The 22934-nt window shown below is 41.7% G+C and overlaps 1 protein-coding gene across 2 annotated transcripts in view; it reads right to left on the minus strand.

Moving 5' to 3' along the window:
- LOC129845362 (ras-responsive element-binding protein 1-like) overlaps positions 1 to 22866 on the minus strand; it is a 28722-nt gene extending 5856 nt beyond the window's left edge. The window contains exons 1-4 of one of the 2 annotated variants that reach the window (XM_055913254.1): positions 22253 to 22866; positions 15909 to 16045; positions 15313 to 15501; positions 8638 to 8841 (exon numbers count right to left, since the gene is read on the minus strand). In XM_055913254.1, coding sequence (XP_055769229.1) covers positions 8638 to 8841; positions 15313 to 15501; positions 15909 to 16045; positions 22253 to 22550 — 828 coding nt within the window. In that variant the 5' untranslated portion in view covers positions 22551 to 22866. Of the gene's footprint in view, positions 1 to 8637; positions 8845 to 15312; positions 15502 to 15908; positions 16046 to 22252 lie in introns of both variants that reach the window. The other variant, XM_055913253.1, reaches the window with a different exon arrangement.
- Between the last annotated feature and the right edge of the window lie 68 nt (positions 22867 to 22934).

Here is a 22934-nt window from a genome sequence, read left to right on the forward strand (position 1 = left end):
GTTTTATTTCACCTTTATTTAACCAGGTAGGCTGGTTGAGAAGAAATTCTCATTTGCAACTGCGACCTGGCCAAGATAAAGCAAAGTAGTTCGACACATACAACAACAAAGAGTTACACATGGAATAAACAAACATACAATCAATAATACAGTAGAAAAAGTCTATATACAGCATGTGCAAATGAGGTAGGATAAGGGGGGTAAGGCAATATAAATAGGCCATGGTGGCGAAGTAATTACAATATAGCAATTAAACACTGGAATGGTAGAATGTGCAGAAGATGAATGTGCAGGTAGAGATACTGGTGTGCAAAGGAGCAAAATAAATAAATAAGGTATGGGGATGAGGTAGTTGGATGAGCTATTTACAGATGGGCTATGTACAGGTGCAGTGATCTGTGAACTGCTCTGACAGTGGGTGCTTAAAGCTAGTGAGGGAGATATGAGTCTCGAGCTTCAGTGATATTTGCAGTTCGTTCCAGTCATTGGCAGCAGGGAACTAGAAGGCGGCCAAAGGAATAATTGGTTTTGGGGGTGACCAGTGAGATATACCTGCTGGAGCACGTGCTACAGGTGGGTACTGCTATGGTGACCAGTGAGCTGAGATAAGGTGGGGCTTTACCTAGCAGAGACTTGTAGATGACCTGGAGCCAGTGGGTTAGCCGACGAGTATGAAGCGAGGGCCAGCCAACGAGAGCGTACAGGTCGCAGTGGTGGGTAGTATATGGGGCTTTGGTGACAAAACGGATGGCACTCTGATAGACTGCATCCAATTTGTTGAGTAGTGTTGGAGGCTATCTTGTAAATGACGTCGCCGAAGTCGAGGATCGGTAGGATGGTCAGTTTTACGAGGGTATGTTTGGCAGCATGAGTAAAGGATGCTTTGTTGCGAAATAGGAAGCCAATTCTAGATTTAATTTTGGATTGGAGATGCTTAATGTGAGTCTGGAAGGAGAGTTTACAGTCTAACCAGACATATAGGTATTTGTAGTTGTCCACATATTCTAAGTCAGAACCATCCAGAGTAGTGATGCTGGACAGGCGGGCAGGTGCGGGCAGCAATCAGTTGAAGACCATGCATTTAGTTTTACTTGCATTTTAGAGCAGTTGGAGGTCACGGAAGGAGAGTTGTATGGCATTGAAGCTTGTCTGGAGGTTAGTTAATAGTGTCCAAAGAAGGGCCAGATGTATACAGAATGGTGTCGTCTGTGTAGAGGTGGATCAGAGAATCACCAGCAGCAAGAGCGACATCATTGATGTATACAGAGAAGAGAGTCCGCCCGAGAATTTAACCCTGTGGCACCCCCATAGAGACTGCCAGAGGTCCGGACAACAGGCCCTCCGATTTGACACACTCAACTCTATCAGAGAAATAGTTGGTGAACCAGGCGAGGCAGTCATTTGAGAAACCAAGGCTGTTGAGTCTGCCAATAAGAATGTGGTGATTGACACAGTCGAAAGCCTTGGCCAGGTCGATGAATACGGCTGCACAGTAATGTCTATTATCGATGGCGGTTATGATATATATCGTTTTGGACCTTGAGCGTGGCTGAGGCGCACCCATGACCAGCTCTGAAACCAGATTGCATAGCGGAGAAGGTACGGTGGAATTCGAAATGGTCGGTAATCTGTAATTTAATTGAAAATACGTGCACATTGTCAAATTCATCATCATCACAAACCTGTCGTTACCGTCTCTCGATTGTTATGTCTGTTTAGCAGGCGTATTCCATGGAAGCGATTGTGGACGGACCCCTCTGAAGACTTTGTTCTCTCCGCTCGAAATCTGGTGATCTGAAGTTCCATCAATTTCATTTTCCTCCGGAGAAAATCGTTCTCCTTGTGGCTTTGGGACATCTTCAGGTGTACAACCGCATAGCCATCGTCAACAACTTTGCAGATTTCGGCTACAGCCGCGTTGGCTAGCACCTCCATGATTGAGGCTATCTGCGCCTGGAAATCGACCACGGAACCCGACATTGTCCTCCAGAAGCGTTTGGATCCTTTTCAATATGAAAACAGTCTTTATGTTTTCTATATTATGAGTATCTACAGTTATCTAGCATGCTATTAAAACAAATACAATCATACCAGAAACTAAACATGGATAGCTAGCTAGCTTTGTTTGTAGCTCGCTGGTGAGATTATTGTTCCTGTTCCTCATCACAGTAATGTAATCATATGCTGGACTTGAAAGTTGGACACCGCCACCTACTGTACAGGAGTGCTCCACAATAACAACAATGTTGTAACTATGTAATAAACATGTTTTCTGGTGTAAACAATATTTCACGATTTTTCTAAAATAAAGCATTTAACTATTTCTGGTATTTCTAATAGAAATAAACGACAAACAGTTCATTGACTTAAAAAAAAAAGTAAATTACAACAGTATGACAGACTAGCCTACTATACATAATATATATGAATTCCATCAACATCTTTACAGCCTATCAATCTGATAGTAAATCTAAAGTATATTGTTGACAGGCAAATGGAAATCATTTTTTAATTACTGTTCACCTATACACATTCATAAGGATGTTTAAAATATTTACTTGTCATAACTTATACATTATCAGTCCACTCTGGACCAAGCATCAAGCCAGTTGAACTAGAAAACACAAACACTACACATAGAGGGCAGCGTTCAATGTGGAAACCATTCAAACGGTTCAAAACACATAGACCTAGTTTTCATATGATAACCCCACTAGTGTGAAGCCGAGCCATTTCCCTTAAATCTAGGGCCAGGACGTGTTCCCTGGTCTGGTCACGTGGTGAGGAAAAACTCCTGCCCCTGCCTTTCATTATGTCACAGGTGGAGCAGTGTTAAGTTGTCCCTAGATGCTGATCTTAGGTCAGTTTAAAAAAAAGAATTCCACTAATGGTTAATGTTTTCCATGTCTTTGGAGAACCTGTTGGAGAGTAATCCTTTGGGATTGAAAGTATCCTCCTGACACTCAAAACGCAGAGCGAGGGAGAACTGTAGGGTGAGGTCCAAGATGCCAGATTACAATGGACAACTTGCAACTTGGACCTCGATCCTACAGTTCTCCATTACTCTGCGTTTTGAGTGTCAGGGGGACACTTCTCTGTCTGTCCAGACTCTATTCCCCCTCGTTGACAGTAGTATGGCCTGTAAGGAGGAGGGAATTAAGTTGACAAACATGAGCTCTACAAAGCTCTAAAACAAATGCAGGTCTAATATAACTCAGCTATTACTAGGCTATAATATTGATCAAATGGCTTGAATTAAATTGTTAATTTACTGATTTAACTCATTGACACAGAAAATGTAAATCTTCTCTGTCCTCAAAACATTTGAAAGTCAAATTGGACTGCATTAATTTCCTGTACCTTTGAAAGGAAAAAATCCTTTCCTTCCAATTTCCTGATTTAATTTGGAAGCAAAGTGAGAATATATATTTAGGGTCAATCTATTAACGGTCAATATATATTTAGGGTCAATTTATTATGCCTGTTTGACAGGTACACACACCTAGTATCGGGTCGGACCCCCCTTTTCCTTCAGAACAACCTGAACTATTCGGGGGAATTGATTCTACAAGTCTGAAACGTTCCACAGGGATGTTGGTCCATGTTGACGCGATGGCATCACACAGTTGCTGCAGATTGGATGGCGGTACACCCCCGCCACCAGCCTGTACTGTTGACACCAAGCAGGATGGGTCCATGGACTCGTGCTGCTTACGCCAAATCCTGACTCTGCCATTAGCATGACGCAACAGGAAATGGGATTCATCGGACCAGGCAATTTTTTTCCACTCCTCAATTGTTGTTGATTGCGTGCCCACTGGAGCAGCTTCTTCTTGTTTTTAACTGATAGGAGTGGAACCCGGTGTGGTTGTCTGCAGCAATAGCCCATCCATGACAAGGACCGACGAGTTGTGCGTTCCGAGATGCCGTTCTGCACACCACTGATGTACTACGCTGTTATTTGTTTATTTGTGGCCCGCCTGTTAGCTTCCACGATTCTTGCCATTCTACTTCGACCTCTCTTATCAACGAGCTGTTTTCACCCACAGGACTGCTGTTGACTGGATGCTTTTTGTTTGTCACTCCAGCCTCAGGAAACCCTACACACTGTCGTGTGTGAAAAGCCCAGGAGGTCGAACATTTCTGAGATACTGGACCTGGTGTGCCTGGCATCGACGATCATACCACGCTCAAAGTCGCTTAGTTCACTCCTTTTGCCCATTCTAACGTTTAATCGAACAGTAACATTGCCTCAATGCCTGTCTGCCTGCTTTGTATAGCAAGCCACGGCCACGTGACTCACTGTCTGTAGGAGCGTTCCATTTTCTTGAACGGGGTGGTGTACCTAATAAACTGGGCAGTGAGTGTATATTTAGGGTCAATATTTAGGGTCAATCTATATAGGATCATTCTAGACTGAACAAAAATATAAACGCAACATGCAACAATTTCAAAGAATTTACTGAGTTACAGTTCATAAAAGGAAATCAGTCAATTAAGATACATAAATTAGCCCCTAATCTATGGATTTCACATGACTGGGAATACAGATATGCATCTGTTGTTCAGATACTTAAAAAAAAAAAAGTAGAGGCGTGGATCAGAAAACCATTCAGTATCTGGTGTGGCCACAATTTGCCTCATGCAGCGCGACACATATCCTTTGCATAGAGTAGATGAGGCTGTTGATTGTAGCCTGTGGAATGTTGTCCCACTCTGCTTCAATGGCTGTGCTGCTGGATATTGGCGGGAACTGGAACACACTGTTAATCCCGAGCATCCCAAACATGCTCAATGGGTGACATGGTGAGTATGCAGGCCATCAGAACACTTTCAGCTTCCAATAATTGTGTACAGATCCCTGCGGACATGGGGCCGTGTATTATCATGCTGAAACAGGTGATGGCGGCGGATGAATGGCACGACAATGGGCCTTAGGATCTCGTCACGGTTCATCTATGCATTGAAATGGTCATCGTTAAAATGCAATTGTGTTCGTTGTCTGTAGCTTATGCCTGCCCACAACATAACCCCCCGCCACCTGTCCGGCCGACCGGTCCAATATCTGTCCGGCCGACCGGTCCAATATCTGTCCGGCCGACCGGTCCAATATCTGTCCGGCCGACTGGTCCCTTCTCATCAGAGGAGAAAGGAAGAGTCAGAGAGAAAGAGACAAAAGAACATCAACATGACCTTTCATGATGTGACGGGGAAGATAGCCAAATTGTTGGTATGGCGGAACAACACTCGTGTGAACATTCCCCTTCGTGTAACGGCTGTCCTCCTCTTCTTCATCCGAAGAGGAGCAGGGATTGAACCAAGGCGCAGTGGAGTTTGAATACATAATGAATTTAATGACAAGACGGAAAAAACACGAACTTGACTATACACTAACAAAACAAATAAACGGTGTAGAACAGATCTGAACGACGGACTCACATAACACACGAGAACGCACGAACAGGGAAAAAGCCTACACATAAATGACACTTAACAAACAAACCGAAACCAGTCCCGTGTGGCGCAACGACATACACAAACACAGGAGACAATTACCCACCACGAACACTGTGACAACGCCTACCTAAATATGACTCTTAATTAGAGGAACGCCAAACACCTGCCTCTAATTAAGAGCCATACCAGGCAACCCAAAACCAACACAGAAACAGAAAACATAGAATGCCCACCCAACCTCACGTCCTGACCAACTAACACACATAACAACTAACATAAATAGGTCAGGAACGTGACACTTCGATGGAATTGTGAACCTTTCTGCAGATGAGTTCATATCATATCTAATTCAATACATTTGAATTTGTCTGTTATTAGAAAGTCAATTTTCTTTCTCTCAATCTTTCATTTACATAGGTCAGGGATGAGCTGGGCTGGACCAAGAGTGTAAAATGTTACCGCTTGTGATTACATCACTGGTGAAAAGTCAGTGATAAAAATATATTCAGTTGACTTTCATCCCACTGGGCAAAAACTGGTTGAATCAACTTTGTTTCCACGTCATTTCAACCCAAAAAAATCAATGTGATGACATTGAATCAATGTGGAAAACTGATTGGATTTTCAAAAAGTCTCACGACTTCCGCCGAAGTCGGCTCCTCTCCTTGCTCGGGCGGAGTTCGGCGGTCGACGTCACCGGCTTTAGCCATCCCTGCTCCATTTTTCATGTATCCATTTGTTTTGTCTTGTTCCCTGCACACCTGGTTTTCATTCCCCAATCAATCTACATGTATTTATTCCTCTGTTCCCCATCATGTCTTTGTGTAAGATTGTTTGTGTTACGTGTCATTTTTGACGCGCCAGACTGGCTTGTTTTTTCCGTGTTATTTTTCACAAAGATGTTTACTGTTAAACATAATTATTGTGACTGTTTTGCGCGTTTTGCACTTTTGCCTAAATAAAGTGTGCGCCTGTTCACAAATCTCTGCTCTCCTGCACCTTACTTCGCTAGCACTACGCACACATCTGACAAAAAGTCATCAACGTAAGGGCATCTAGTCTTTTTTACACCAAACTTTTAACCTAAATCCAATGACATGGTGACTTTTTTTGTTGATTTCATGTTAATTGACGACTGAACCAAATGTTAATCAAAACTAGACGTCAGTCAGGGCCCAGTGGGATGTTAGTCTGTCAGCCCTGTCTACTTTAACAGCTCCCTCTCTCCTTCCCAACTTTCCCCCCTCCTCTGGCTCGCTCTATTCCTGACACAGGCCTGATGAGCTGGACTCAGGTACAGAATGGACAGATAGGACCAGTCGGCCGGACGGCCAGATAGTAACAGATGGGTCCGGTTTATGTCGTGCCAATTCACTCTCTGGATGACACACATACACAATCCATGTCTCAATTGTCTCAATGGTAAAAACGACTTATTCAGCCTGTCTCCTCCCCTTCATCTACACTGATTGAAGTGGATTTAACAGGTGACATCAATAGGGGTATTTAGGGTCAAGAAGCACCATGGAATTCTTTGAAAAATATTATTTATTGATGGAATTCTAGGAATTGACAAACAAACAGCAACAGCAACAGCCATTGGTCAAATTGGTACAAAAGAACAGACAGTTTTTCAGTCTCACAGTACAACTTCAGTATCTGCTATAACTTTAGTGTGAGGAACGCAGTATTATTAGAAGAACACAACCATTATCAACCTTAACAGTCAATGTGAGTGATGCTGTTGGCCTTAAAGAAGCCAAGAAAACGTAACAGTCTTTGTAGATAATGTAAATATGAACCACGTTGTATTGTAGACGTATGAGACCAGGGCAAACATCCCGCAGACAAACGACTACGTTAGAACCAGTGGCGTTTGAACTCATGATATTGCTATAACAGCTTTTTTCAATAGTGTTAGGTTCTAATTCTCAGAGTAAACTACTCAACAGACACTATGAAAGCTTACCCAAGTTTATTCTCCCAGAGGATCAATACAGCTGCATTAGACAAAACATGTTTCCAGCACCACAAGTTTATATACTCCAATTTAGATGCATTCCTCCTTCTCTCTTACATCTGTTATGGTTCGACAGGAAGACCAAGTGATGGGGTAATAAACCGCTCCTCCTCCCTTAAGGTGACCTGACATGACCTCAACCCCCTTGATGCCTAATCCAAAGCTCTCTCCCCTTATCAAGGCCTGCCACATGTGATCGCTTCCCTGCCCAACTCACGGCTGTCATGGTGCCTGGTACCAGACTGTCTCTTCTCCTCCCAGAGGATCCCTCCCATAGGATCCCTGATTGCTAACAATAGCATATCCTGACATAATGTAAATGTTATACATTACCCTCTCTCCCTCAGTGACAAGAATAAGTATATTTCATATTCTCAGAACCCAACAATAGGAACCTTTTGCTTCTGTGTCAGTTTTCAATGATGAAGCTTCTGATGTCTATTCAGATTGCTGGATTGGGAGAACCTGCGGCCGCACTGTGCACAACTGAAGGGCTTCTCCCCGGTGTGAACGTTCTGGTGCACTTGGAGCTTGCTGGGGGACACAAAGCTCTTCTCACACAAGGTGCAGGCGAACACACGCTTTCTGGTGTGGATGATGACGTGCTGCCGCAAGTCACTCTCGTGGACAAACTTCTTATGGCAGCTCGGGCAACCGTACGGTCGTTCTATGGTGCCAGGTCTAATGTGAGTAGCAAGAATACTGGAGTGAGAGGAAGTTGTGGCGCTTGGTCTAAAATGGCCGACAGGAAATGAGGTATGAGCTGGATGTTGAGCTCCTCTTCCTGGTATTTCAGAGTGTCTATGGAGGCTTGCCAATGAGCGCAAACTAGCTTTGTTGGCCTCAACTGTATTTCCTGCATCAAGACGGGTGCTTGTATTTATCTCTGTGGGACGGAATCCGGGTGAAACAAATTGCATAGTCTTGTCTCTCATCGATTCGTGGTGTACAGGGTGAATCGTTGGTGCATTTCTGTTAAACACTCCCTGCTTATTTCCAGTCCCATTGTCCTGTGGTGCAGTAGCTGTACCCACCTGACCCCACTCAAAATCTCTATCTACCTGCTGCCCACTGGATACAGAGTCAATCACTATCACATGTTCTGATGAGGAATGGAACACCTTCGGGGAAAACCCGAGGACGACGTCAGATCCACTGACCTCCATAGCGGTGTTGTTGTAGTTGTTGTTGCCTCTGGGGCCACTGGACTGGAAGGCGGGGTCCTCTGTGGTGGCTGCAGCCGGTTGGGTGGTTAGCTCTCTGCTGCCCTCCACTGTTCTGGCTGGGTGGCTGATCCTAGAGTCCTGGTCATCTGCTTCTCCCTCCACCTTGATGATCAGCAGGTCTGGTTCCCCTTCCTCTGTCTGCTGGGGTTAAGTGGGAGAGATGAGTGAAACAGAGCATATGCTTTCTACATGCCTAAACATCAGACTGTTACCATGATTAACCCGTGGATATTCAGTCTGAAAGAAGTCTGCCTAAAAAGACACAAGAGTCTCTAAAAGCCAGAAGAGTCTCTGCTGACTGCTGATGGGGTTAAGTGGGAGAGATGAGTGAGACAGAGTATACACTATCTACTGAATGGAGATATGGGCATGACATGGGATTTAGTGAAATTCATAGTAGTTGCCTTGTTGTTATTGTGTTATAACCAGTGGTGTAGTGGAGGGTAAACTCCACCTTCTGTATTTTGTGCAAAAGCCTTCATAAAGACATTTGGTAGAGGTAAAATAATACACCAATACAAATATAATTTTACATATACAGTGCATTCAGAAAGTATTCAGACCCCTTGACTTTTTCCACATTTTGTTTACGTTACAGCCTTATTCTAAAATTGATTAAATTGTTTTTTCCACTCATCAATCTACACACAATAGCCCATAATGACAAAGGTAAAGCAGGTTTTTAGACATTTTAAAAAAAAATAAAAAAAATTCAATGATATCACATTTATTTAAGTATTCAGACCCTTTACTCAGTACTTTGTTGAAGCACCTTTAGCAGTGATTACAGCCTCGAGTCTTCTTGGGTATGACGCTACAAGCTTGGCACACCTATATTTGGGGAGTTTCTTCCATTCTTCTCTGCAGATCCTCTCAAGCTGTCAGGTTGGATGGGGAGCATCACTGCACAGCTATTTTCAGGTCTCTCCAGAGATGTTCGATCGGGTTCATGTCTGGGCTTTGACTGTGTGTTACGGGATTTTTATGAATAATGACTAAAATATTTATACATTTGACTTAGAATTATAACAAAACAGAATACTACTATATTTCTGTACGGATGAATGAATCTTATTATAATCATAATGCTGACTATAATGTGTTCCTTGTTAGAAAGAATGGAGTTACCTTCAGACAGGCTGGAATGATGTGTTCCTTACAGGACATTCTGTCTCTACCCAGGGAGGGGAGAGGCCTTGGGCCGGTTGTAGATTGTTTAACAGGTGGCAGACAACGTAATGAGGCTGTGAACTGTATTGCCATTGTATCCGAGAGGAGGAAGGACATTTTAAAACCTATGACGTCATTATTATTATATAACCTGATGTTAATTGTACTATGATCAGTACTCTCGAGAATAAACGCTATTGATTCATTGATTTTGAGACTGGTTTCTGTCCATTTAATGCTGATAAGTATCTTACAAATTGTTATGTATGGGCAGAGTGTTTTAATTGAATTGGTTGATAAACATATAGGAATTAAATTCCTTTAACACTGTGCCACTCAAGGATATTCAGAGACTTGTCCCGAAGACACTCCTGTGTTGTCTTGGCTGTGTGCTTAGGGTAGTTGTCCTGTTGGAAGGTGAACCTTCGCCCCAGTCTGAGGTCCTGAGCGCTCGGGAGCAGATTTTCATCTAGGATCTCTCTGTACTTTGCTCCGTTCATCTTTCCCTCATTCCTGACTAGTCTCCCCAGTGCCGCTGAAAAACATCCCCACAGCATGATGCTGCCACCACCATGTTTCACCGTAGGGATGGTGCCAGGTTTCCTCCAGACATGACGCTTGGCATAAAGTCCATAGAGTTCAATACACTTAGATTGGAGTCATTAAAACTAGTTTTTCAACCACTCCACAAATTTCTTGTTAGCAAACTATCGTTTTGGCAAGTCGGTTAGGACATCTACTTTGTGCATGACACAAGTCCTTTTTCCAACAATTGTTTACAGACAGATTATTTCACTTATAATTCACTGTATCACAACTCCAGTGGGTCAGAAGTTTACATACACTATGTTGACTGTACCTTTAAACAGCTTGGAAAATTCCAGAAAATTATGTCATGGCTTTAGAAGCTTCTGATAGCCTAATAGACATATTATGAGTAAATTGGATGTATACATGTGGATCTATTTCAAGGCCTACCTTCAAACTCAGTGCCTCTTTGCTTAACATCATGGGAAAATCAAAAGAAATCAGCCAAGACCTCAGAAAAAAAATTGTAGACCTCCACAAGTCTGGTTCATCATTGGGAGCAACTTCCAAATGCCTGAAGGTACCACGCTCATCTGTACAAGCAATAGTACGCAAGTATAAACACCATGGGACCACTCAGCCATCATAGCGCTCAGGAAGGAGACGCGTTCTGCCTCCTATAGATGAACGTACTTTGGTACGAAAAGTGCAAATTAATCCCAGAACAACAGCAAAGGACCTTGTGAAGATGCTGGAGGAAACTATATCTAAATCCACAGTAAAACGAGTCCTATATCAACATAACCTGAAACACCGCTCAGCAAAGAAGAAGCCACTGCTCCAAAACCGCCATATAAAAGCCAGACTACGGTTTGCAACTGCACATGGGGACAAAGATCATATTTTTTGGGAGAAATGTCCGCTGGTCTGATAAAACAAAAATATAACTGTTTGGCCATAATGAAAATCGTTATGTTTGGAGGAAAAAGGGAAAGGCTTGCAAGCCAAAGAACACCATCCCAACCGTGAAGCATGGGGGTGGCAGCATCATGTTGTGGGGGTGCTTTGCTGCAGGAGGGTCTGGTGCACTTCACAAAATAGATGGCATCATGAGGAAAGAGAATTATGTGGATATATTGAAGCAACATCAGTCAGGAAGTTAAAGATTGGTCGCAAATGGGCCTGTCAAATGGACAATGACACCAAGCATACTTCCAAAGTTGTGGCAAAATGTCTTAATGACAACTGAAAAAGCGTGTGCGAGCAAGGAGGCCTACAAACTTGACTCAGTTACACCAGCTCTGTCAGGAGGAATGGGCCAAAATTCACCCAACTTATTGTGAAAAGCTTGTGGAAGGCTACCCAAAACATTTGACCCAAGTTTAAAGGCAATGCTACCAAATACTAATTGAGTGTCACGTTCGTTTAGAGATGGATTGGACCAAGGTGCAGTGTGGTAGGCATACATCTTTCTTTTATTAAATGACACCGAAAAAACAACAAAAATACAAAACGAACGTAAAGCTACATGCAGAGCAGAAAGCAACTACACACAAACAAGATCCCACAAAATAAAGGGGGGAAAAAAGCTGCCTAAGTATGATCTCCAATCAGAGACAACGATAGACAGCTGCCTCTGATTGGGAACCATACCCGGCCAACAAAGAAATAGAAAAACTAGAATGCCCACCCAAATCACACCCCAACCTAACCAAATAGAGAAATAAAAAGTCTCTCTAAGGTCAGGGTGTGACATTGAGTGTATGAAAACTTCTGACCCACTGGGAATATTATGAAAGAAATAAAAGCTGAAATAAATCATTCTCTCTTCTATTATTCTGACATTTCACATTCTTAAAATAAAGTGGTGATCCTAACTGACCTAAGACGCCACATTTTTACTAGGATTAAATGTCAGGAATTGTGAAAAACTGAGTTTAAATGTATTTGGCTGAGGTGTATGTAAACTTCCGACTTCAACTGTATGTTAGCACAGCTGAAAACGGTTGTGCTGATTAAAGCAGCAATAAAACTGGCATTCTTTAGACTAGTTGAGTATCTGGAGCATCAGCATTTGTGGGTTCGATTACAGCCTCAAAATGGCCAGAAACAAAGAACTTTCTTCTGAAACATTACCTGACTATTTACATATCATATATAGAGAACATACAAAAATGATATGGTAATAAAAATGTTACGTTTACACACTACCAGGCATGTCATACATGATGGATCATTAGTGTATACACTAACTTTCACACATTTAGATGACCGGGCGGGGTGGGTGTGGAGCCAGAAACAGCAGGGCTTCAAACTGTAGAACCCAGTTCCCACATTTGAATATAACAATTTATTTTATCAAACAAAACTATGCTACATTTTATCTCTGGGACCTTCAGGATGACAAATCAGAGCAAGATTACTGAATGTAAGTACATTATTTACCTTCAGAAGTGAATGTATCAAACCAGTTGCCGTGCTAAGTTTTTAAGTATTTTTTTTCACTGTGATAGCTACTGTAAATTGGGCAGTGCAGTTAGATTAACAATAATTTAAGGTTTTTGCCCATATAAGACATGTCTATGTCCTGGAAAGTTCGCTGTTACTTACAACTGTCATGCTAATCACATTAGCGCACGTTAGCTCAACCGTCCGGGCATAGGGACACCGATCCCGTAGAGATTAAAAGACCATGTTTTCATGAATTTGATTATATACTCTTGAATCACATTCAAAAACAGCAAGGCACATGATCCAAGAAGAAGGCAGGACTTTCATAGCTTGTTGCTATAACCTAACTGACATGAAGCTAATCCATAGCTTTTTTTACATAGGAATCTCTTGCTTCTGAGTCTAGGGCTGGCACAATTAATGTATAACCCTGTAACCGATGGCTATGGATGAAGACTGTCATGAAAATGTAATAAACCATTTAAAAACAAAATATATTTATTATTTTTTATTATTTTGTGGATCGAACAGCTGACAGAAAACAGGATGGCCGGGCATTTGTGAGGTCGAGTCCATTTCTGCCATAGATTTAGGTATTAGAATACAAGAATGGACATGAAAGGTCTTATAACAGAATAAAAGGTCAGCCATTTTGTTCAGGGAGCTGGTCAACCATGGTCAGCCAGTGTGCTGCGATAAGATATTGTGTAAAACAATGAATTTGAAGATTAACTGCACAGTATATTTATTAGCTAGCCAGCGAGTTTAAGTGTAATGATTTCCAATAATTGTTCAAATGAACTGCCAATATGCCAACATTCTATACAAACAGTGCAGTCAATCCACAGCCATACACTGGCTGAAAACAGTTGATGATAGGTCTTATACAAGTTGTAAATGCAACAAGTACTGATATTCTATCATATTATAACATTCACAACTTTCCAAGAAAACAAACATTGAGACATTTATGGTCTGTTTATATATATTTTAGAGACTATTTATACAGAAAATGTGTATAAAACCTGTATAAACTGTATTTATAATTTCATGACAATATTTTAGGTTAACAATCATTATATTTCTGATATATAACATGCCTTACTTTTATAATTCATAAGTAAAAGCAGGAAATGCATCACCTCTGCCTCTACTGCCATCTGTTCCAATTAGACCGGATTAGATTTCTCCCTGAACACAATGGCTGCCATTCTCACGCCATTCTAGAACTGAGTGTTTATGACATAGCCCCTCTAGTAATTTCATAGGATCTCTATGGTTTCTGCTGTAACATGGACTCTCCAACGTGATGAAACGTTGTTGCTACTTGCTGAAACAAGTCAGGAGTGGAGGAGAGGACAAAATGTGCATCTTTTGCTATTCAAACGGTTATAACGGTGACCGCAGTCATTTGGCTGACCAATTACTGTCATCCAAAATTCCTTGACCGTCACCGCCCTATTTGTGTCAGTCTCAATGATGAAGCTGTTTATGTCTCTTCAGATTGCTGGGGTGGGAGAACCTGCGCCCGCACTGTGCACAACTGAAGGGCTTCTCCCCGGTGTGAACATTCTGGTGCACTTGGAGCTTGCTGGGGGACACAAAGCTCTTCTCACACAACGTGCAGGAGAATGCCCGCTTTCTGGTGTGGATGATGACGTGATGCCCTAAGTCACTCTCGTGGAGAAACTTTTTATGGCAGTTCGGGCAACCGTACGGTCTTTCGACAGTGCCAGGTCTAAAGGGTGTGGCGAAATTACTGGAGTGACAGGAAGTTGTGGCGCTTGGTCTAAAATAGCCGTCAGGAAGTGAGGTATGAGTTGGTTGTTGAGCTCCTCTTCCTGGTATTTCAGAGGGTCTCTGGAGGCTTGCCAACGAGCACCAACTATCTTTGTTGGCCTCACCTGCATTTCCTGTGCAAAGCCTGCGTGTATTTTTCTCTGAGGGCCGGAAGCCAGGTGAAACCAATTGTGTCGTGTTGTCTCTCATCGATTTGGGGTGAATCATTGGTGCGTTTCTGTTAAACACTCCCACTACCTGCTTATTTCCAGTCCCATTGACATGTGGTGTAGTAGCTGTACCCACCTGACCCCACTCAAAATCTCTATCTACCTGCTGCCCACTGGATACGGAGTCAATCACTATCACATGTTCTGATGAAGAATGGAACTCTACACTTCTCATTTCTGCGGCAGAGCTAGTCTGTGTTTCTGGGCCCACTGGGCCACTCCCTAGGTCCATTACTTTAGTGTGAGCAGCAGAGGTGCCACCATCAGTCACTACTACCTCTCTGCACACCTGGTTTAAAGAATCTCTTAGGAGAGTGAGGTCCCCGTTCATGTCACACTTAGTGTCCAGACTCTGTCTCTCTGCTCTGGGTTTAAATCCTGTGTGTTGCTGGGGTCCCTGGTTCACATTCTGTGTTTCTGACTGGAGGAGGACGGCCTCAGATCCACTGACCTCCATAGCTGTGTTGATGTTGTTGCCTCTGGGCTGGAAGGCAGGGTCTGTAGTCGGTTGGGTGGTTAGTTCTCTGCTGCCCTCCACTGTTCTAGCTGGGTGGCTGATCCTCGAGTCCTGGTCATCTGCTTCTCCCTCGTCCTTGATGATGAGCAGGTCTGGTTCCCCTTCCTCTGTCTCTGCTGACTGCTGATGGGGTTAAGTGGGAGAGATGGGTGAGTGAGACAGAGCATACACTATCTGCTGAATGGAGATATGGGTATGACATGGGATTTAGTGAAATTCATAGTAGTTGCCTTTTTGTTATTGTGTTATAATCTGTGGTGTAGTGGAGGGTAAACTCCACCTTCTGTATTTTACACATTCTTTTACAAACTTTTGGTGTAAAAATGCATTGAAAGTATAGGGAGTGTTACTTTACTCACTCTGTACGGCGGTCATCGTTTACCAAGCATATTTGTTTTACCACTACATCACTAGTTATAATGTGTTGACATACACGTCTATACAGACATAACCTCATCCCCAGGTGGAAGTGTCTGGTGTCCTAGACTAAAACAGACCTAACTCTGTGACAGCATGAAATTGAAACTTACCTCATCACTTGTAGTATCCATATGCTTTGATGGAGAGACATCCTCTTGGTCCACGTCTATGGGCTGTCTGTCTCTTGGTATGCTGCTGTTCCCAAAACTCCTGTTGGAAAGTCTATTTCTGCTTTGCCAAGTAGGTCCTGGAAATAAAGGGGGAGGTTAATTTGACACCATCAATCAATGGTGTTTTACAAAGAACAAAGCAAACATAATACCTTCATGACGTACACTAACGTTCAAAAGTTTGGGGTCACTTAGAAATGTCTTGTGTTTGAAAGAAAAGCAAATTTTTTGTCTATTAAAATAACATCAAATTGATCAGAAATATAGTGTAGACATTGTTAATGTTGGAAATGACTATTGTAGCTGGAAATGGCAGATTTTTAATGGAATATCTAAATAGGCGTACAGAGGCCCATTATCAGCAACCATCACTCCTGTGTTCCAATGGCACGTTGTGTTAGCTAATCCAAGTTTATAATTTTAAAAGGCAAAATGATCATTAGAAAATCCTTTTTCAATTACAGTTGAAGTTGGAAGTTTACATACACTTAGGTTGGAGTCATTAAAACTCGTTTTCAACCACACCACAAATTTCTTGTTTGCAAACTATAGTTTTGGCAAGTCGGTTAGGACATCTACTTTGTGCATGATACAAGTCATTTTTCCAACAATTGTTTACAGACAGATTATTTCACTTATAATTCACTGTATCACAATTCCAGTGGGTCAGAAGTTTACATACACTAAGTTGACTGTGCCTTTAAACAGCTTGGAAAATTCCAGAAAATTATGTCATGGTTTTAGAAGCTTCTGATAGGCTAATTCACATAATTTGAGTCAATTGGAGGTGTAAATGTGGATATATTTCAAGGCCTACCTTCAAACTCAGTGCCTCTTTGCTTGACATCATGAGAAAATAAAAAGAAATCAGCCAAGACCTCAGAAAAACAATTGTAGACCTCCACAAGTCTGATTCATCCTTGGGAGCAACTTCCAAATGCCTGAAGGTACCACATTCATCTGCACAAGCAATAGCACACAAGTATTAACCATGTGACAATGCAGCCGTCATACCGCTCTGGAAGGAGACGCATTCTGTCTCCTAGAGATGAGCGTACTTTGGTGCGAAAAGTGCAAATCAATCCCAGAACAACAGCAAAGGACCTTGTGAAGATGCTGGAGGAAACATGTACAAAAGTATCTATATCCACAGTAAAACGAGTCCTATATCGACATAACCTGAAAGGCCGCTCAGCAAGGAAGAAGCCATTGCTCCAAAACCGTCATAAAAAAGCTAGACTACGGTTTGCAACTGCACATGGGGACAAAGATCGTACTTTTTCGAGAAATGTCCTCTGGTCTGATGAAACAAAAATAGAACTGTTTGGCCATAATGACCATCGCTTTGTTTGGAGGAAAAAGGGGGAAGCTTGCAAGCCGATGAACACCATCCCAACCGTGAAGCACGGGGGTGGCAGCATCATGTTATGGGGGTGCTTTGCTGCAGGACGGACTGGTGCACTTCACAAAATAGATGGCATCACGAGGAAAGAAAATTATGTGGATATATTGAAGCAACATCTCAAGACATCAGTCAGGAAGTTAAAGCTTGGTCGCAAATGGGTCTTCCAAATAGACAATGACCCCAAACATACTTCCAAAGTTGTGGCAAAATGGCTTAAGGACAACAAAGTCAAGGTATTGGAGTGGCCATCACAAAGCCCTGACCTCAATCCTATAGAACATTTGTGGGCAGAACTGAAAAAGTGTGTGCGAGCAAGGAGGCCTACAAACCTGACTCAGTTACACCAGCTCTGTCAGGAGGAATGCGCCAAAATTCACCCAACTTATTGTGGGAAGCTTGTGGAAGGCTACCCGAAACGTTTGACCCAAGTTAAACAATTTAAAGGCAATGCTACCAAATACTAATTGAGTGTATGTCCCGTGTGGCTCAGTTGGTAGAGCATGGCGCTTGCAACGCCAGGGTTGTGGGTTCAATTCCCACGGGGGGACCAGGGTTCAATTCCCACGGGGGAACCAGGATGAATATGTATGAACTTTCCAATTTGTAAGTCGCTCTGGATAAGAGCGTCTGCTAAATGACGTAAATGTAATGTCAACTTCTGGCCCACTGGGAATGTGATGAAAGAAAAGCTGAAATAAATCATTGTCTCTACTATTATTTTGACATTCTTAAAATAAAGTGGTGATCCTAACTGACCTAAGACGCCACATTTTTACTAGGATTAAATGTCAGGAATTGTGAAAAACTGAGTTTAAATGTATTTGGCTGAGGTGTATGTAAACTTCCGACTTCAACTGTATGTTAGCACAACTGAAAACTGTTGTGCTGATTAAAGCAGCAATAAAACTGGCATTCTTTAGACTAGTTGAGTATCTGGAGCATCAGCATTTGTGGGTTCGATTACAGCCTCAAAATGGCCAGAAACAAAGACCTTTCTTCTGAAACATTACCTGACTATTTACATATCAGGGATTACCATTCGGTTATATATTTCAAACCCAATTTATGCTTAATCCACTAAAATATGTCACATTCAACGTAAAAGTTCTTAACAGCCTGATTAAGAGGAAAATAGTCTGAAATTAAAGGCTGACATAGTATTTTTATAAGAAACACATCTTACAGCCAGTGAACACAAGAAACTAAAGAGGGAATTGGTATGACAAGTTTTTGCGTCCTCTTTTAACTCCAAAGGAAGAGGAACTGCAATTTTGATAAGTAGACACATCCCCTTCTGCGTCAACAATTAAATTCTTACCTTCTAATAAATCTCCTAGGTAGGATGGCTTCCCTCCAGAGTTCTATAAAGAATTTAAGGAGCTGTTGGTCCCCTACCTTATGGAGGTACTTAAAAAAACAGGGAGGACAACTGCTTTCCAGAGTCTCTCTCTCAAGCAGTGATTACTGTAATCCACAAGAAAGGGAAAAACCCGCTAAAGTGCGCCTCCTATAGACCAATCTCTCTCTTTAACACAGACTGTAAACTGGTCACCAAAATGCTATCTAAGAGACTGGAGTCATGTCTTCCCCTGTTGGTCAACCCAGATCAGACTGGCTTCAAAATTAATAGATTGTCCTCCAATAATGTCAGAAGATTTTTTGATATAATTCACCTTGCTAACAAAAACAAAATACTTAGTGTCGCAGTCTCCCTCGACGCCGAAAAGGCCTTTGATAGGGTTGAATGGCCATATCTCTTTCGCATCTTGCAAAAATTTGGTTTAGGTACCGTGTTTGTAAATAAATAAAAATCACTCTACAAATCTCCTTAAACTAGGATTGCTACCAATGGGATTACTTCCTCCTCTTTATAGGGGGAACAGACAAGGTTGCCCAATTAGCCCCCACCTCTTCGCCCTCGCCATCGAATCGTTGGCTGAGGCTATTACAACGTGCCCTGACATACATGGCTTTGAGGTGGGCCCCCATACCCATAAGTTATCACTCTTTGCGGATGACCTTATCTTATTTCTAACGAAGCCAGAACATTCCGTCTCTCACTTACAGATACCATTACATCGTTTTGGTTCTTTCTCTGGATATAAGGTCCATTTTGATAAAAGTGAAATCTTACCGTTGTCTGTCTTTGACCATCATACCATCAAGCATCAGTTTCCTTTCAGATGGTCTCCTATGGGCTTCACATATTTGGTCATAATGGTGGATGGTAACCTGAAGAACCTCTATAAACTCAATCTGGCTAGCTTGTTGCAAAAGGTGGAGGGTAACCTGTGTATATGGATGGACTTGCCTCTCACTCTACTGGGTAGAATTAATGTCATTAAAATGAATGTCCTGCCCTGATTTCTATATTTGTTTCAATCTCTCCCTATTAGAGGTCGACCGATTAATCGAAATGGCCGATTAATTAGGGCCGATTTCAAGTTTTCATAACAATCGGAAATCGGTATTTTTGGACACCGATTTTGCCGATTGTTTTTATTTTAATTAAAAATATATATATGTTTACACCTTTATTTAATCTTTATTTAACTAGGCAAGTCAGTTAAGAACACCTTCTTATTTTCAATGACGGCCTAGGAACGGTGGGTTAACTGCCTCGTTCAGGGGCAGAACGACAGATTTTTACCTTGTCAGCTCGGGGGATTCAATCTTGCAACCTTACAGTTAACTAGTCCAACGCTCTAACCACCTGATTACATTGAACTCCACGAGGAGCCTGCCTGTTACGCAAATGCAGTTAGCCAAGGTAAGTTGCTAGCTAGCATTAAACTTATCTTATAAAAAACAATCAATCAATCAATCATATTTCACTAGTTAACTACACATGGTTGATGATATTACTAGTTTATCTAGCGTGTCCTGCGTTGCATATAATCGATGCGGTGTGTATTGTTGCTCCAATGTGTACCTAACCATAAACATAAATGCCTTTCTTAAAATCAATACACAGAAGTATGTATTTTTAAACCTGCATATTTAGCTAAAATAAGTCCAGGTTAGCAGGCAATATTAACCAGGTGAAATTGTGTCACTTCTCTTGCGTTCATTGCATGCAGAGTCAGTGTATATGCAACAGTTTGGGCTGCCTAATTTGCCAGAATTTTATGTAATTATGACATAACATTGAAGGTTGTGCAATGTAACAGGAATATTTAGACTTATGGATGCCACCCGTTAGATAAAATACGGAACGGTTACGTATTTCACTGAAAGAATAAACGTCTTGTTTTCGAGATAATAGTTTTCGGATTCGACCATATTAATGACCTAAGGCTCGTATTTCTGTGTGTTATTATGTTATAACTAAGTCTATGATTTGATAGAGCAGTCTGACTGAGCGGTGGTAGGCTGCAGCAGGCTCGTAAGCATTCATTCAAACAGCACTTTCGTGCGTTTTGCCAGCAGCTCTTAGTTGTGCTTCAAGCATTGCGCTGCTTATGACTTCAAGCCTATCAACTCCCGAGATCAGGCTGGTGTAACCGATGTGAAATGGCTAGCTAGTGAGCGGGGTGCGCGCTAATAGCGTTTCAAACGTCACTCGCTCTGAGACTTGGAGTGGTTGTTCCCCTTGCTCTGCATGGGTAACGCTGCTTCGAGGGTGGCTGTCGTCGATGTGTTCCTGGTTCGAGCCCTGGTAGGAGCGAGGAGAGGGACGGAAGCTATACTGTTACACTGGCAATACTAAAGTGCCTGTAAGAACATCCAATAGTCAAAGGTTAATGAAATACAAATGGTATAGAGAGAAATAGTCCTGTAATTCCTATAATAACTACAACCTAAAACTTCTTACCTGGGAATATTGAAGACTCATGTTAAAAGGAACCACCAGCTTTCATATGTTCTCATGTTCTGAGCAAGGAACTTAAACGTTAGCTTTCTTACATGGCACATATTGCACATTTACTTTCTTCTCCAACACTTTGTTTTTGCATTATTTAAACCAAATTGAACATGTTTCATTATTTATTTGAGGCTAAATTGATTTTATTGATGTATTATATTAAGTTAAAATAAGTGTTTCATTCAGTATTGTTGTAATTGTCGTTATTACAAATCAAAATACAAAAATCGGCCGATTAATCGGCATCGGCTTTTTTTTGGTCCTCCAATAATCGGTATCGGCGTTGAAAAATCATAAATCGGTTGACCTCTACTCCCTATCCCTGTGCCCGCAGCATTCTTTTCCTCTCTCGACAAGCTGATCAGACGGTTTATCTGGCACGGAAAAACCCCAAGGGTTGGCCTGGATTAACTGACCCTTGATTATGGTCAAGGTGGCTTAAACCTCCCCAATTTCAGAATGTACTATTGGACTGCGCTGTCTAGATTTCTAGCTCAGAGGTTTGACAATGGTCCCTCTCCCTCATGGTTGAACATTGAACAGTTTGATAAATTATTTCATTTTATTTTTTAATATTCTTAATTGGAAAATGCAAAAATATATATATATTTTTTTTTATTCAGCCGTTTCCAGCTACAATAGTCATTTACAACATTGACAATGTCTACACTGTATTTCTGATCAATTTGATGTTATTTTAATGGACAAACAATGTGCTTTTCTTTAAAAAACAAGGACATTTCTAATTGACCCCGAACTTTTGAACGGTAGTGTACGTCATGTGTCTTTAGAGCTAGAAGGATCCTAGCTGTGTTGACAGTACAAATTAAGCATGACGTGTCATATATGGAATGTCAACAATACTGCTGGGCCCTAACTGTATTGACAGTACATAAATCATAGATGTTTTATACTTGCTTTGAACTTTGTAAAACACAATTGATGGATGGGGTCAAATTGAAGATTAACGTAATGTAAACTATGTGCACTGTCAAATTCATCATCATCACCAACCTGTTGTTGCAATCTCTCGATTGTTATGTCTGTTTAGCAGGCGTATTCCATGGAAGCGGTTGTGGACGGACCCATCTGAAAACTTTGTTCTCTCAGCCCGAAACCTCGCGATCTGAAGTTCCATCAATTTCATTTTCCTCCGGAGAAATTCGTTGTCCTTGTGGCTTTGGGACATCTTCAGGTGTACAACTGCATAGCCATCGTCAACAACTTTGCAGATTTCGGCTACAGCCGCGTTGGCTAGCACCTCCATGATTGAGGCTATCTGCGCCTGGAAATCGACCATGGAACCCGACATTGTCCCCCGACGCTTTTGGCCCCTTTTCAATGTAACAGTATTTGCGTTTTATATATTGTGATTCTCTACAGTTATCTACCAATCTATTAAAACAAATAATCATATCAGAAATTAAACGCCAATTGGCAGCTAGCTTTGTTTGTAGCTAGCTGGTGAGATTTGTATTTTATTTCCTCACGTCACAGTAATGTAATCATTTGTGGACTGTGGAATTAAAGTTTAACACCGCCACCTACTGTACAGGAGTTCTGCACGACAATGTTGTACCTACGTAATAAACAACATGTTCTCTGGTGAAAACAATATTTCATGATTTTTCTAAAATAAAACATTTCACTATTTGGGGTATTTCTAATAGAAATAAACAACAAACGATTTACAACA

Source organism: Salvelinus fontinalis, unplaced genomic scaffold, assembly GCF_029448725.1.
Source record: "Salvelinus fontinalis isolate EN_2023a unplaced genomic scaffold, ASM2944872v1 scaffold_0285, whole genome shotgun sequence".
Taxonomy (NCBI): Eukaryota; Metazoa; Chordata; class Actinopteri; order Salmoniformes; family Salmonidae; genus Salvelinus; species Salvelinus fontinalis.